The sequence below is a fragment of the Venturia canescens genome, chromosome 4 (genome assembly GCF_019457755.1).
Source record: "Venturia canescens isolate UGA chromosome 4, ASM1945775v1, whole genome shotgun sequence".
NCBI classification, from domain to species: domain Eukaryota; kingdom Metazoa; phylum Arthropoda; class Insecta; order Hymenoptera; family Ichneumonidae; genus Venturia; species Venturia canescens.
The window spans coordinates 19087781-19104232 of record NC_057424.1 but is presented as its reverse complement, the minus strand read 5'-3'; the positions used below and the strand labels follow the sequence as shown (position 1 = coordinate 19104232).

Genomic DNA, 16452 nt, shown 5'->3' with positions numbered 1-16452 from the left:
AATTCTCATGCGCAAAAAAGGGAAAAAATATGTATATAAAGGGCGGAAGGGAGCTTGATAAGGAAAGAAAAAAGGTAGCCAGTGGATAAAAGGAAAAACCGAGAAAGCAAATTAAGCGTAATGCGCCTTCTCTACCCCCTCGACTCGTCTTCGTTTGGCAAGCATCATGAGGACTAGCATCCAAGGTCCATAGCGAGCTGCCGCAGGCGAACCGGAGCAGTTTCACGAGCGGGAAAACCTGGCACGAACCACTAATACTTGTAACGAAACGGGGAAAGAGAAAGAGAGAGAGAACGAGCGGAGCCGTCGCTCGACCCAACCACACACGTTGTGGCCCATCGTGCGGCAAAAATTTCGAGTCCTGAATGACACCCGTCTCTCTCACCTCATTCGGCCACCCTCAATATGAGCCTCGTGTTTTAACTCCCTCCTTCTAGCTGAGCCAGCGAGGGTTGCTGGCTAGGGCGATGGAACGAGAGAGAGAAAGCGGAAGTGAAAGACGAAAAAATCTAGGAATAACGCAGAGCTCGGTTTATAACGCGCGCTGAAGTGAGCCAGCTATAGGGAATGGAAACAACCGAAAGGATGAATATAACAAAGAGGGAAATAACAGCTCTCGCTGGTTGCACACACGAGGCACGTTCAATAACGCGCTCTATTCTCCCGCGGTATTTCGAGAGGGGAAGAGCGTGCAAAAGCTTCTGGTACTCTTGTTCCATGTTGGTCTCCGGTGCGAAAAAAAAACGTCAACAAAAGAATCACTACCTTTCGTGCGGTCACGTCATCTGTGAATATCTGTAGCGTTGCAACGATTGTACGAAGAAATTTGGCACGTGTAACATTTCTTTTGTAAAATATATAATAATGTCGAGGGTTTTAATTAAGATAAAAATATAGAGGTCTGCAACCGAGCACCAATATTTCAAGTACCAGCAACACTCGTAAATTATTCAAATTTTCAACCGAGGACCGATCGTTTAAATTATTAACAGAGTTAATCAAATCCCGGAGTAGCGTATATAATATCGTAACGTTATTGTATATTATGTCAATGCAACTGCACACAAGCATACGATCGATAAATGTTCGGTACGACCTTAAATTATTACGTATTCGGTCATTAACACAGTTAAACCTCGCATAATCCGAACATGCGATTTCCGCACAACTCAATGCTCCCCCGGAGCATGCCCGGAAGCTTACTTCCTGCTGCATCTGTCGCCGCTGTTACTGCTGGATCGCGGAGACTCGATGTATTTCAGAAATCCTGCGACCAATGGAACAGAAAGAGAGAGAGAGAGAGAGAGGGACAGATCCATTTGAACGCACCAATGATGCACCATGGCGCGTGAATCTCCCATGTACTCGATTTTCCCATGTATCGAAATACTCCCATGTATCGAAACATCCTCATTCATGTTCCGACCAATTTTTCAACTAATATTCTCAATATAACATAACTATATTGAAAAAAACGTTTGCGCCTGTTTATCTCTCGAAACCGCTTTTCCGAAGAGTGCACTGCGCAGTGAATACTCAAAAGATCGGATCAAAGAGGTAGCGGATATAATACGGATGCGGAAAAAAATCGGCTACAGCATCACGAGCGTGTTTTCCATCGGTGTGGAGTCGGCACTCGTGCATGTTGAGCTGCATATATGCGAACACATTTGTCAGCCATTTTCAAAGCAGCGCCGGTCATTAATTTATCAATTTCTGGAAATAGCCGAAGCACGAGAAGAAGAGAGGGGGGAGGGGCGGAGGGGGGGGGGTTGTGACGAATAGCCCGAATAACGAGGGAGACCGAGGACTCCGAAGCGATTCACGAGAGGGCTCTCTCGTATGACGTGCGAGCGACCCAATACTTGAGCATATATATACAGAGGAATCCATACACATATACGGTGTGTGTAAGGGGTTAAGCTTCACGCCAGACAGTTTGTCTCGGACCTGCCAGCGCACGACCCGAGCTTTCAGAGTTCCAGTGGTTTCTGCCCGGTGAATAGGGTGAACATATATAATATCGTTTTATCGTGTTCCCAACGAGATATGTGAAGGACCGTAGCGAATATATATAACAGGAGAGAGAGAGAGAGAGAGAGAGAGAGAGAGAGAGAGAGAGAGAGAGAGAGGGAAAAAAAACTGGTAGGTAGCACAGTTGCGTTATCGACAGGACAAGAGCCATCGAGTTATGAGAATACGGGCGCGTTGATGTAGACACGGAGGAATTCATGTTTTCTGTTGACATCAAGATGTGCTGTAGTCTCGTAATAAAATATGTGGCGTGCAACATGGGCCATTAAATTTTTTCAGACACACGCATATGAACCTCCCCTTCAAAATGTTCCATATAATACTGCAGAATCTCACGTAATGTCCGTCGCGGTGTGTGTGCGTGTGCGTGTGGGTGTGTGTGTGTGTGTGTGTGTGTGTGCACCCGAGTGTTCTTTGTGTGACCGTGCGTGCGTGAGAAAAAGATGAAGAGAGGGGGAACAAGTGATGATGATGATGATGGGTAAGCAAGATGTCGAGGAAAAAGTGGAAACAAACAACAGCGGTGCATGCCTAGTGCATACACATACACATTTATGCATCTTCAATTGGTTACGTGCATATAAAATGAAAATTGCATGTTTCGAGGGTAGGGAAGAAGATTGAGCGTGCAAACGGAATACGCTAAGGGATCAACGCGGAATTGAGGGAAAGGGAAAAGATACTTACTGTGGCATAGAATATTCAGTCGCGGTTTTCAACAGTGCCGGTACACACATAGGTTCGACGATGTAAAGAAAGTCTTGGGGAATGAACCGCAGCGACGAGGAGAGCTGAACAGATTGAGGGGAAAGAGGAAAGGAGACGAAAAGGTTGGAAAAACAAGACACGCTGGTGGTGAAATAAAAAAGGGACGGGAGAGAGATAGAGAAGAGGGAAGAGGTGGAAAGTGGACCAGAAAGTTTCTAATTCGGTGCTGGGGCAAAAATCGACACTCTCCCGTCTAGACTTCTTTGCGCCAGTCTCTCTTTCTCCCTCGAGTGAGTGCACTCTTGCACTAGTCCTTCGTCGCTCTTCCCTTTCTACTTCCCTCTTCTTTTGCCCTCCCTCTCATACGTGAGGCGCTGCGTAAACCACGAAGTTACGCGCATGCGCATATTCTATTTGCGTATTCCACTCCTCGTTCATGGTTCCGTGTACCAGAGAGTGTGACACGGAAAGTGAGGGCCAGAGAAAGGAAGTGGGAGAGAAAGAAAGAAAGATGGAGAAAGAGAGAGAGAGAGCACAAATCCAAAAGAATCTTCCCTGCTCCGTTCGCCTTTCATCTCGTTGCATTTCTCCAACGAAAATGTTGCTGATGCACTTTCACCGTTACCGTGTACAACGTCCTGTGCATATTCGTATCTATCGTATGGAACGCAGTCCGAAAATTGAAGAGTCCGCTGCTGTTTTGAGATACACGTTAATGTTCATAGGTACCATCGCGCATAAAGGTACACGAGACCATCAGCTAGCACCGTTACATCACGCACCGTTCGACTCAACAACTGTGCTCTCTGGCTTCACCGACTCTAGGTCGCGCCCTTTGAAGCCTTTGCGTTCAAAGGGATCGATCGAATCGACTCGAAACTTCACCCGCCCCTCCTTCCTCTCGCTCCTTTGGCCTGTGGTCGTTTCTGCAACACATCCAGCCTGCACATCATTCCCAAACACAAGTGAACTGTGCACACCTTTGTCTCGCTCAATCACCATGGCTGTGGCGTGTGCCACTCGGGCTCTCTGATTCTCGTTGAAAACAGCATCCCTCTCTCATATGTTTAAGCCCATGCACACACATGAAATGGCACGCACCCACACATGATACTTTTACACGGTATATTGTCCAACCTGAATGCACCGAGCAGTGGCTCTTGATCTCATCTATGTTCTCGCACTACTCAAATTTACCAGTGTTTCAATACGCACATTCAACACATTCCATTATTACGTTGAATAGCATCTTCAAATGAACGATCAAAGCGCGATAGCATCATCCGGTGCATCAAAAACTCATCGAAACTCTCTTCCCAAGCGGCGTGCAACTGTGACCGCGGTTGAGAGATTAAATCGAATTACTCGGATTTACGATCCCATTTTTTCGACAGAATCCAACGACCCCCGAGCCTATACCCTTTTTTTCATTAGGGAACAAGTCTTTTCATTTTTAATCTCATCCGTGATGAATTTGACTCGAGTATGATTACAGCACGCAAACAAAATCGGGCTCTCGTACAACACCGTAAAGTTTATGTAACCGATAGATGCTTTTATGAGGCACGTCGCAAAAGCCGTCAATCTGGTCAGTATTCCGTCACGTTGCACAACCCCCGAGGCCAGGTAAGATGTGAGAGACGACATTTTGCGTGCCTTTTTTTCCTCGATCCCGCGGACGTTATTTTCCAACGCTGGATTAATAAACAAGTACATTATACCTCGTATGGCCGGGATATATGGGAATGACATGTATTTTTGACCCTTCTGATGGAGGCCTCATTCGTGCTGCCATCCTCTTCATTCCCGAATCACCAACACCTTGTACACATACCTTGTGTAAATGATAGGACTGTGTATATGCGTGTGCCCTGACACTGAAAACGCGTTAAACTGGACGCATAAAAGAGGCGCATAAAGACTCGAAGGCCGTAAAGTAGAAAAACTTTTACTTAATCCTGCGAAGCGCAAATTGCATCGTGCCAACCCCGTTTTCATTACCCTCCAACATTGGCAACCCATACGACGCGTACAACTGCGTGTACGTGTGTACGTAGAATGCAAACAGGAAATGCATCCTGGTGCTCGGTATAACTGTAGACTGAAGAAACTTGGGTATCGTGGTACGGTATTCGCGTTTCACCATCGCGGATCTCGTTGGAATGGCACAAACATCCGAGAGTGTTAGTACGATGGAGGTTGGCCTGGGACATGGCCACGGACCAGCGTGATATTCGTTCAGAGATGCACGTTCAACGCGAGAGGAAAAGAAAGAAGCGGCAGGGGTCGGGGGGGGGGGGGGGGGGGGGGGGAAGAAGAGAATGGAGTTTTCGCCCATTCCGGGACGCAGCATTCTTGCTCCGGCAGGCCGATATCATCTCTCGATTTTCGAGAATCCCACCGTTTGCAAGAGCCTCTTCTTCTTCAACCACTCGTTCTCCCTCTTAACCCGCTTTCCACCATCCTGGCTCTTCCTCTCTTTCTACTTTGACTCGCAGCGACTTCCTTCTTGCATCTCTTCACCAGGGCGCAGGAGAGTTCGGGGATTAAAAGTTCTCGGGGATCGCGTTGCTACTGCCTCACCCTCCGACCTCGTTCTCGCTCGGTCTCTTTATCGCCTTTTCTTTCTCTCGCCCCTCCTCTGCTATTTGCCCTCAAGTATGAGTGGAACGATTTCACTGGGTGAAATTTTCTCTTCGCATATCTATATATCAGATAGTATTTGCGTGCGGTATAACTCGCGCATTCCCTTCGGGCCAAATCTAATCCGATGAGGGTTACACATAATGGCTCTAATGAGCAATAAATACGAACGAGAATCTTCTGACGTTTTCCCTACCTAACCTCAATTCGAATTTCGCGTACTTAACAATTCATATTAATTCTTACCACTTGAGGAGCGAGCTGCGATCATTTTTCTTGGAAATCTTGCCAAAGGATTTTGAGCCTCCGAGAATCGAGGGAGAGAGAGAGAGCAATCGAGCCAATCAAGAGTTTTAATAGCTCCGTGATACTGAGTAATTAAGAGAGAATAATCAAAAAGTTAAACTCTACTCAGCCGTAGTAAACGGGGCCTGTAGAAATAAATACTTATATACACATAAAACTCCCTTGTGACCTGATCTTTGCTATATAAGTTCGCAGAACAAATGTCCGATTTTTAGGAGGTACATAGCCGTAATAGATTTACGGCTCCACCACCCGCGAGCTGCAGAGATATACCGAACCCTGCTCGTTCGTTCTTTGCTTTCTCTGCTTTTTTCAACTTCTGCCCCTTCTCTTCGGTGCACCCGCAGCACGGCACGTTTATTTGTTCTTTCAGAACTTATATTTCGCTCTCCACGCGTGCTAGGTTCGTTAAACGTCGTTACCGGCGCGCTCACGTCCGAGATAAAACGTCCTATATGTCGGTATACATATATTTCCGTGAATCCAGGGAGACTCTCGCACATGTATATATATATATATATATATATATGTATATTATGTGCACATATATACGTATAAGATCGCCAACAACGAATGCAGCCATGGTGCATCATCCTCGCTCCCGAAGCCAGTCAAGCGAGTGCGGAATCGGTTCCAATTTAAAGGCTCATCCTCCCGAGAGAATGAGGTCCATTTCAGGATCGTAAAACTTCGTGTTTCTGGGATGGACTGGTAGCGTCGTATATGGTCGTTGAGAGGGGTCCTTGCTGGTCTGTCTGATCCAGCCATACATTCAGCCTCCCATTATTGCTTCGTTTTTTTCCTTTTCTTTTTATACACAACTGCTAACGCATCATGATCGTATTTTCTGTCTTAGACGTTTACTTCGCGTTTATATGGCAAAGCAGAATATTTCTTTGGACGATCGCGCACTCGCTTCCGATTCCGATGAAATTCTCGAGATGGCCTCCTTTGAGGAATAATTCAACATTCGTTTTCCTTACGATATTCGGTAGTTTTCTCAGGTTTCTGATTTTAAAAAAATTTTTGTTTTTTTTTTTTTGAGGAACCTTCGGCACTCGAACGGATGACACGTGAAAAGTCTGCACGGGATATAAAACGTGTTGATGATGTGCCAAAGACCCACCTCGCTGTTGTTTCTCTGTCTGCAAATCGCGCCAAGATCCATAATGAAGCACGTTGTAGAAAGCCTGCTCCTCATGAGCGGTAGCATATCACGTAGTCCCGCGCGCTAAAAGAAAAGTGAAAGAAACGAAGGCGCACGAAAAGTGTACACTGTGTGTGTATGTGTGCGAAGACCCGCATGCAACTCGTTAGTTCGGTCGTAGAGTTAGATAAACGTGGTTACAAATGCAAAGCTTTAATTATCGTACACGAGAAAAGCCAGAAGCTACGAGGAGCTACACTTTCCTGTACTTCTTGAAGCAAAGAGGACGGATGAGACAGTCTCGTAGTTCGGGATGGGCGAATAAGATCCGCAGTACCCGGGTCGCCTCGGGGCTTCCTTTTGTTCCCTCCACATGTTTTTTTCTGCTCAACTCACTCATTTTCTCTTTTCGTCATGTTATTCATCCGTTTATTTTTCTGTGACGTACATCGATGCTCCCGATCGTACCTGCTTTTACGTGCTGAAATTCGTAAAAGGGAAAAGGCGAATCGAGAAAATTCCTCGAAGCAAAAGATTCATAAGAGAAAGCTTTTTAAAAGCAGCAGCGTCGTGAATTTTCGTTTACGCAGAATTGAAACTGACTGCAGCACGTGAAAGGCCAGCATTAAATACATGGATAACGACAGGTACGAAGAGAGGAAAAGCTCAAGTTTGTACGCAAATGAAATGGAATCTTTCCTTAAGCACGAATCGTGACATCCCGGAGTCTGCCGCGGATTACGTCCTCACGACCTCGCCGACCGCGTCCTTTACTGCCGCTGAAAAAGCTCAAAGGACGCTGCGCTCACGCCACCGTCAATGCGATCTCGTCCTTCTATCCCGGTATCACCGCTGCGCATATCGCTATACCCGCTATCCGTGCCACCCGAGAGTAAATGTAACCAAACATTCCGCTATACGTTCCCCTGCATTTGCACCAAGCCGACGATTACACCGATCTCCGGCTATTCATCCCTGCTTTTTTCTTTTTTCTTTTTTTTCTTTTTTCTTTTTTTGTTGTTTTTCCATTTTCCCAGCTTTATGACGCAACGGCTTTTGTGATATCGCAAAAGCACCAAACGGATTCTATGAATAGATTTCGAATCACTCGGGAACAATGATCCGAAAAATAATAGCTGATGCGGATAAGTGATAAAATTATAAATAAATTTATGCAGCAGATGCTGCAGCGTTATTACTGTTTTAATCGTAATCTAATGGCAGCCGCGATACTGCTGTTCGATTATCGGAAGTTATCGGAAGTTAACGAAGCGCGTTCGCACAATTCGTTGGATTCGTCGCATACCCCTCACCTCCAAAGGTGGAATCTCGATGGGCTCACCCTGATCACGATACACATTAGAAACGAAGAGCGCAATACTTTGTTTTTCAATTGCTTGAATTACCGTGCTCCTCGATCCATTTGCACGTAATCGAGTAACACGTGTGTGCTTTGAATTTGTTACAGGCGAAGATCGAAAGTAGTGATTTCGTCCGCGAGGCAAGAGGACAGTGGACGGTACGAGTGCATCGCCGAAAGCACTTCCGGGCATCGTGCTTCCCTCGCCGCCCAACTTCTAGTCGCTCACGATACGAGAAATCAAGATACGAGTGAGTAATTTCATGTTGTATTCGTCGAGGGAATAATAAGTGTCGTATGCAGTGACGAATTGAATAAATCGATAAAAGAGAACTGAACGTTCAACGATTTTGTTTCGTTGAATTATGGATTTGCATCAGGTTGCGGCGATGCTTACAATTGATACGGGTCGATGGATTCTCATCGTGGTATGTCAAAACATGAAAACGGGAAAAAGTGGATATCGAAGAATCCAAACTCCGTGATACATATTCCTCGCTAGTTTTTTACCGTTCATATTCTTCTCTTTTTAACAACAAAGAACGCGCACATTTCCGATTAAAAAATTGTCCAAGTACGGAAGATTGGATTATGGAGAAAAAGAGTGGAGAGAGGCTGCGTCCGGGATTTACTGGATGTCGCGATAGCTCCGGAAACCATATAATGACGCACGAATGATCCCCCGGTGCGCTCGAAAAAACCGGCGGAATCTCGAGCCAACGGAAACCCCCTCCCCTTATTCTCGCTTATCCTGCCATCTAGTTGGGCACGGTTCATAGCTGTTGATAGAACCTGTATATTGGCACGGTGATTTATATCAGTTCGATCGATGCCAGCAGCTGCCGCGCCGCTACATGAAGCATAAAACCTTTTTTAGGTGCATTTCATCCACTTGCTCGGCGAATGTGATACAGTTTCACTAATTCTATCATTTCAATTTCCGCTTCGATACAATTTTCGTTTATTCACCATTTTTTGTTTTATTCTCTTTTCGTGAAACGTTACCTCGCAGAGGGGGCAACGATTTGTCAGAAATTTTGGAAAATAATTCGTCGACTCAACTCAATATTGTGTGGAGAGGATTTCGAAAAATGTATAATTACCATTTCTTGGGAATACGATTAGATTTATTTATTTAACAACCGATGGAAAAATTTGATTTATCCGATCCAAAGGCGAGGTCGAAAGAGAAATTTATTTCTCGCTAAAGCTATCATTCTAGAATAGGATAATATATCGCTGCTTTCGCGCCAGTGCAATGAGGCATCGTTGTCGCCGCGTGCCTGTGGCAAACGAAGTGTCTGTGTGTGATACAATCGCGAAAAGATTTTACGTTTAACGCGATTTATGCTGTCGTTCCGCCTTGCGCGTCGCCCTGCACACGCGTCTCTCCACTTCTATATCTCTTTCTTTCTCTCTCGCTCTATAAAATTTCTTGCCGAAGCACCGGCAGCAGCAGTAGTACAGCACAGCACAGCAGAGCACAGCAGTGCAACAGCAACGGGGCGTCGAGCGTTTATAATTCCCGTGGGGATTTGATACAACCAAATGTATACCCAGTTAAAAGCTTGGAGTTGGAAGGCGAGGCATAAAAAAGGGTAGACAGAAAAAAAATACCCTGGTGTAAAGAGAGAACGAGAAAAAAAGCACGAGTCGTCGTATAGATTTAAAAATTCGTTAAACTACATGGAGCAGCAACAACTGCGTGATTTACAGAAGTGCAAGTTGCAGAAAAAATAAAAAAAATAGATGCACCGCGCTTCGCCCTCTGAAACTCTATGAATAGCAATTAAAACGAAAGGATAAAGGTTATCGTTGCCTCAACGAACGTTGCGAACCGTTGAGTTCGCAAACCACCTTTATAATTTCATTAGTGAGCAGATGATTAAGCGCCCAGCCATTAGATATGGTGCTACGTTGAAAATAAAAAGAAGCTGGATTTTCGAAGGAGAAGCCCCGAACCCCCCAACCGTCCAACCAAGAGCCAATTTACTTTTCGCTTTGGAAATATCAGACACCCGAGATCCCGATAAAAGTACGCAGCGGTTGCGCTAGCGGGTTAGAGAAAGCAAAATCCATGAAACATGCAACAGGAACGGAAAAAATTGGATTGAAGAAAAAGGATTGATGGAGGTCATGCGGTAGGTGGCTGGTGAGAAACCGGGAATCAAACACCTGATGCGATAATGCCATGGTCCGCTGGCTCATGGGACGAGAGAGGAAAACTTGCGGTGCGCCACGGAGCGAGGCCGCAAGCTCGTATGACGGACAAAGGACGACAATTACAACCCTGTGCTGCCTGAGCGGCGTCAGGTTTCGGATGGCCCGTCCTCAACCGTCCTCAACCAGATACCCTTCCCTGCTCCTCCTGCCGCTGCTTCTCTCAGATCGTTGGCGAATGAGCTTCTCTTTTCCTTCTCCGTTGCTCTCATTCTCTGCCACCCGGTGGTTAATTCTATCGCTGCCTTTCTCACCATTCAATATTCGTGTACTCTGCATACCCGCGGCGTGCATTAAATACAGCATTCCGGCGACCTCATGCCATTCGCTCGATGTATTCCCCATAAGCGAGCACAAACAGCTCGAATATAAATATATAATGTAAATTTGGTAAACGGTCGCATTCTCCGTAGCGGTATAATATGTCACCGTTAGCACAAAGGGTACATCGAGCCTGCCCATAATGTGTGGCATGTAGCAGCTTTGCAGGCATTCACCAAGTGCCATGTTACTCCAATAGAGCACACCGTTCAACCCATCAAATCCAGCAGCCCTGTAGTATCAAAGTTCGGCATTATGATTGAACGGTGCTCGTGATGAATGGTGAGTCGTACGCCCAAGTCGATGTCCGTGGTTCACGCAGGATATGCTGTGAGCAAAAATCCGTGCAGCAGATGTCACAATTTCGGGGACCGAGCATAAAAGTCAGAGGTCAAACTCGAAGAGAAGTTACGACAAGGGCAAATATTTGGTGCAATGAATTTCCGCTTGCCGACGGCTTCGGACCTCCTGATTCGTCGGCTTGATGCACAACCGGTTTAACGAAAGAACCGAAACTTTCGGTTCGCCTTCATTAACCGGAATTCAAGTTGCCTTGTTTCGCAAACTTTTCGGCAACAGTCGTAATTGTCTCGCTACGCTCACAGCCCGCTTGCTTCGCCGAGCGGGAACTTGGTTTCTTCCCCGTCTTGTAATAAGGGAAAAGTAAAATAATTGCACACGATTTGGCTCATTTATGTGGGTGAAAGCTTAGTAGGACAATGCTAGTGATGAAGCTTCGCAGTTTCACACGTTCAATGCTCCATTCGGACGAGTCGAGGGTTCTCTATATACGTATACCGACTCTGCATACGTATATGCATCGGAGGATGGTTGGAGGAGGTACAAAGCATATACCCCCCGCCCCCGCTCGTCTCCTCCTTCCATCGATGTAGTAGAATTTTGCGGGCACTGGAATACCGACAATGGAACCTGGGCCATGAATAGATAGGGTCTGTTTGCAACGCAAGACCGTAGACCCGGTATATATGTTGTGTACGTATACGCTCGAATGAGGTACAGCTTCGCTGCTGGAGCTGTACAGGCTCTTACTCGAATGTGCCACTGGCAGAGCGTACGGAGTCGCATTGCTTCGGTCTCTGTCGGGAAACGGCCCGTTGGTGACCTAGCCACGTTCGTTCCTGGGTCCCCTTCCTTCCCTCATTGCGAGGGAACCCTTTCGCGACGAAACGCACAAACCGTTTCTCTCGTCCTCCGTCTCCTTTCTCCGCTTTCACCGTGTACTAGAAACATCAGCGCATCGGAGTACCGTGAACGGAGCGGGAGGGAATCGTCGACTAGGAAATGCGCCCTGTCCTGGCAGTCTGCAGGAGCAGGTGGCTCTTGGCAAATCCACCTCTCTCATTCACGATTATCCTCAATGCCGTAACTCACCGCGATGATTCCGGAATCTCAATAGCCGAGTTGAAGTATTATCTCGTTCATCTAATCCAATCACTGTCATTGTCTACGTATATGAAAGCACTTTACACGGCTTTGACGACAGCTCTTTACAGATTCCGCCGTTGCAGTGCACGTTGAAAGGATCAAACTCGTCCGCATTAATTAAGTTTTGCCATCGTTGTAGTACACATCTCGCTTTATTCTCATTCCCGCGAGTTGACTTTCGCGTCTCAATATTTTCGAAACCTCGAGATTCCTCATCAGCAATTGATGAATCTTCAAATTGCAAAACATGCGGGACCTTACGAACTCACGAATTTGTAGCAGGCAAGCCGAAACCGAAAAAGTACGCGACTGGCCTATCGATCGCAGTCATGCATCGGCTCACGCAACGATTGCTGAGCACCAACCAGTTTATTGAGGAATTAGTCAAGTGTGGAATGAACGAGGTCTACGAAGGAAGAATAAAAAATAAAAAAATAATACTGCGCCATATCGAGAAATGCGGTGACGTCAACAGTCAAATCTGAACTCGTTTATTCAAAATGTTCAAGTTTCACGGGCCTCATACTCCAAGCTGTTTCTGTAGATGAGAAAAGAGGACAGATGAGGATTGATTCGAAAGATCTCTGGGTGCAATTTCATGATGCGACATGCATGTAATTCATATTTTTTGTATGCGAAACATGTATATCCAGTTATTTATGTTACTCCCGTATAATATGCGTTGGTGGGATCCATCCTAGAATATTATACGAGTGTCTGCATGACGAACACATATCCCGTATGCATGTTTCGTTTTATGGGGTGAAATATGTCGCCTAAGCGAAGAGCACGCCCTTGCGAAGGAAATACGAGCGGTGTCATTGCTGACGACTACGAGAACGACGACGACTACGAGAAGACGTAACGTTGCCGCTTTACTTTCGGAATATAATATGACGAGACTAGCCCCTGCGCACAGAAAAGGAAATGTACGGGGCGCATTACCCCCTGTTTGAGATATACGAAGATGGGAACAAAACGGTACGTACAAGGGCGATATCCGAGTGCGACGAAGGAATGAGAAAAACATCAAAGAGAGTCCATGAGCATTCGTGGCCTTCGTTATCAATGTCCGCGGTACTTGGCGTTCACAAGGCATAAATTTAATAATGTCAAAAGCTCGCTTTCCTCCTGTACCTCCCAAAGGGCATGGAGAGCTTTCTTCGTTACTTGCGTGAACGAAAATACAAAATATACACACCTTCTGTCAGTTCTGGATTGGACAACGCAAACGTTCATATCCGAAACGTTTTGAGAGAATTGAATTCTTTTGTTATTTCAAGCGGCCTTAAGTTACGAGATATAATCCTTTGTCGTTATCGTCGAAGAATAAATAGAATGTTCTTTCAAATCCTTTGAGTTTGGAGAATCATTGATCGATCGTAAAGTTGAAAGTGCGACAGAGAAATTATTTCTGAGACGAGTCTCTCGATGTTAACACCAATACAAACTCCTCGGACGCAAAAACTAGAGATACGGATTGTCTTAGTCGGATCGTCTTAATTGTAAAGACCGAGGGCAAGCTCCGCTATCGGGGAGTTGTGTTTCCGTGGAAGTATTTACTATTGCATCTCTAAAACGTTTTGTTTGGTTAAAAAAAAAGAAATTGCGCACTCCGCAACAATAAATGGATCAACAAAGAAGTGAGTCTGTCAGCAAGCATTTGCTTTCCCTCCGGAATGCTTCATGTTTGTTTCTTCTGGATAATCCACCTCCACTTAATCATTTCTAATTTAAGCTTTTTCAAATCATAAAGTACTGGCTCTCCCAAACTAGTTGGCGCCAAAATTTATTCAAAAATAACTATTGGAAGATAAAAATCTATGAGCCCTGGTAGCCTCCGACCCAGGCTGCGCCAGGTCGATCATGGCTTTATAGTAGAAAATTTTTTTATAGTAAAAAAGAGAAGAAAAAGAAGAGCCGATCTCGAAAGTAAACGGCACTAATAATTTCAATCCTACTATTATATACCAATAATGAATATTTTTCATCAAAATTGTAGCATGATCAAATAAGTTTCCATTCTCACTAAATCATTCGGAATGAAGACCAGTGTAATAGGGGAGACCGGGGCAAAACGGGATACACCCGAAAAATGATAGAAATTTTTTGTCAATTGTTTTTTTAACTTTTATCCTAGTTCGAAAAGAACATGAAACATATTTTTTCCAAAATATCTTGTTTTTTCGGATTTTGATTTTTTTTTTCAAAAAATTCGTTTTTTTCAAATTCTCTTTTTTTTACATCACTTTTAAAATGAAAACGTTTTCGCACAGATATACAAAAAGTATTAATTTGTAAATCTGCGATTACTGCCTCGCAGATTGCTGTCTACGACAGTAATCGCAGACAAAGAATACAAATTTTTACAAAACAAACATTGGCAATCTTCGTTCTTATTCATATCATTCATTTTGAATTGAATTACAGAGCAGGGTGCGCTCGACGTACGTTAGAGCGTTGTAAGCGCTGAGATCGCTTTCAACGCTTACAGCGGTAATTCGGAAGCACTCGGGGTTACGGGTGTAAAATACACCCAAGGTGCATTGAATTAAAATCATAGTAAAAAAAATGTCATGAGTTTTTGAGGAGTACCCCGTTTTGCCTCGGATTTTTTTTTTTTTTTTTTTTTTTTGCAAATTGAAGAAAATTTCAGTACATTTCTTAGTTTTTGGAAGTAAAAAATAGACAGAGCTTCCCAAACTTCTGAAAAATTCAATATTTCCTTAGGTATCCCGTTTTGCCCCGGTCTCCCCTATATATAACAGAGCGTGCTAATGCAAGTGAATATTGCGCAATCGTTACAGCATTGGTATCCGTACATTGAGCCGTAAATGGCAAACAGTACACGCCGCAGCATGTATATACAGCAAAGTAATATTGCTGCGTCACATTTTCATATGTAACATTATACATATGTGAATTCACATAAATACATATAAAGCCATAGGTTGTCGGTGTATCGTCGAAATGAGGAGCGAAGAGAACGAGGACGTAATATTGTGGTCCATTTGGAATAGGTACAGTCGAGAGTGTTACACGCGAGCAAGCATGCATTCTCGTATACATATATTTATATACATTCTTTTGGTATGCCAGAACGAGCCGTATAAAGCTTGTATACTCATCCATGGAAAAGGCAACCGACAAAGAATCACGTACGTACGTTTGTACGTGGGATTGTGCGTCGGTGTGAGAGTAAAAGTAGCAAGACAGAAATGCGAATATGGGAAACGTTTGGCTTTTCTCGAGTAAAGCAGCGCACCGCTACCAGTATATATAAAAAGATGTTGGGGAGAAACGGAAGTGCTGGCATATTCGCTAAACTCCGAGAAAAGCTCTCGTCTCGTCTGTCGAAAAAGTATTATATATAAATATATATATCTGTATATAAAAAAGACTGAATAGGAATCAAGAGATGTTCGGACAGAGAGTATATTCTACGTGTAGCTCATATCGTCCAAAAGACGCCAAGTTTCATATCTCCTGATAGCGGAAAAAGAGTCTGCGAAGCCTCTCGACGATGATGGGGTAGAAAGATAAAATTCGGGTGTACGGAAGAGAGCACGGTGAGAATTTCAAATTTCAAACGGACACAACGACCCGAGGGAGAGTAAGGGTTGGGAGCTGGATGATAACCGTTAAGGTCGGGTCAGCAATATCGACGGTGTGTTGCCTCCTTATTGAATTTCATCCACTATCCAGTTCAGTACACGTTTTACTTCTTCAATGCGTGCGAGCTATCTTAACCATTGTACAGACAATGTACAAGACATCCGATAACTATATTTTTCTCATCTCCTGAGACTACTCCTCTCCAAAATTACTCCTCCGAGGGAGTACAACTTTTGCCTCATCGCCTATTTTTTCAAGTGCGTAAAAAACATTTTTCAATTAAAGATCTTCATCCAGCATTGAGACAATAATACTTTGCTTCTTTGGTATTCGCTCAACGCCCTTTTTCTGCGAATTCTCCCATCAAGCTCGGCACGACAGGAGATCAGATGGAAATTAAAAAACTGCTTTCGGGTCTCTTTTGGCTGCTGATCCAAAGAATCCAGGATTTCTCCAATACTCCTAAAGGACGATTTACAACGCTACCTTCTTACAATCGCGGTTATGGGGATCGCGGTTATCCTTCGGAACGGTTAGATGGTAGGGCAGCAATAACGTTTTCAAGAAAAAACTATGAGGCCTCCGAGGAAAGCGTGGAGTCAATATGCGAAAAAAGTGTAAGGAATATGAAGAGAAATGTGGCGAGAGGAAA

At 44.6% G+C, this 16452-nt stretch overlaps 1 protein-coding gene across 3 annotated transcripts in view; it reads left to right on the top strand.

Annotated features, from left to right (window-relative positions):
• The window catches only part of vn (membrane-bound neuregulin protein vein), a 205030-nt gene that overhangs the window by 119132 nt on the left and 69446 nt on the right, over window positions 1–16452 (top strand). For all 3 annotated transcript variants that reach the window (XM_043416225.1, XM_043416224.1, XM_043416223.1), the window contains exon 3: window positions 8307–8449. In XM_043416225.1, the coding sequence (XP_043272160.1) occupies window positions 8307–8449 (143 nt within the window). The remainder of the gene's footprint in view (window positions 1–8306; window positions 8450–16452) is intronic.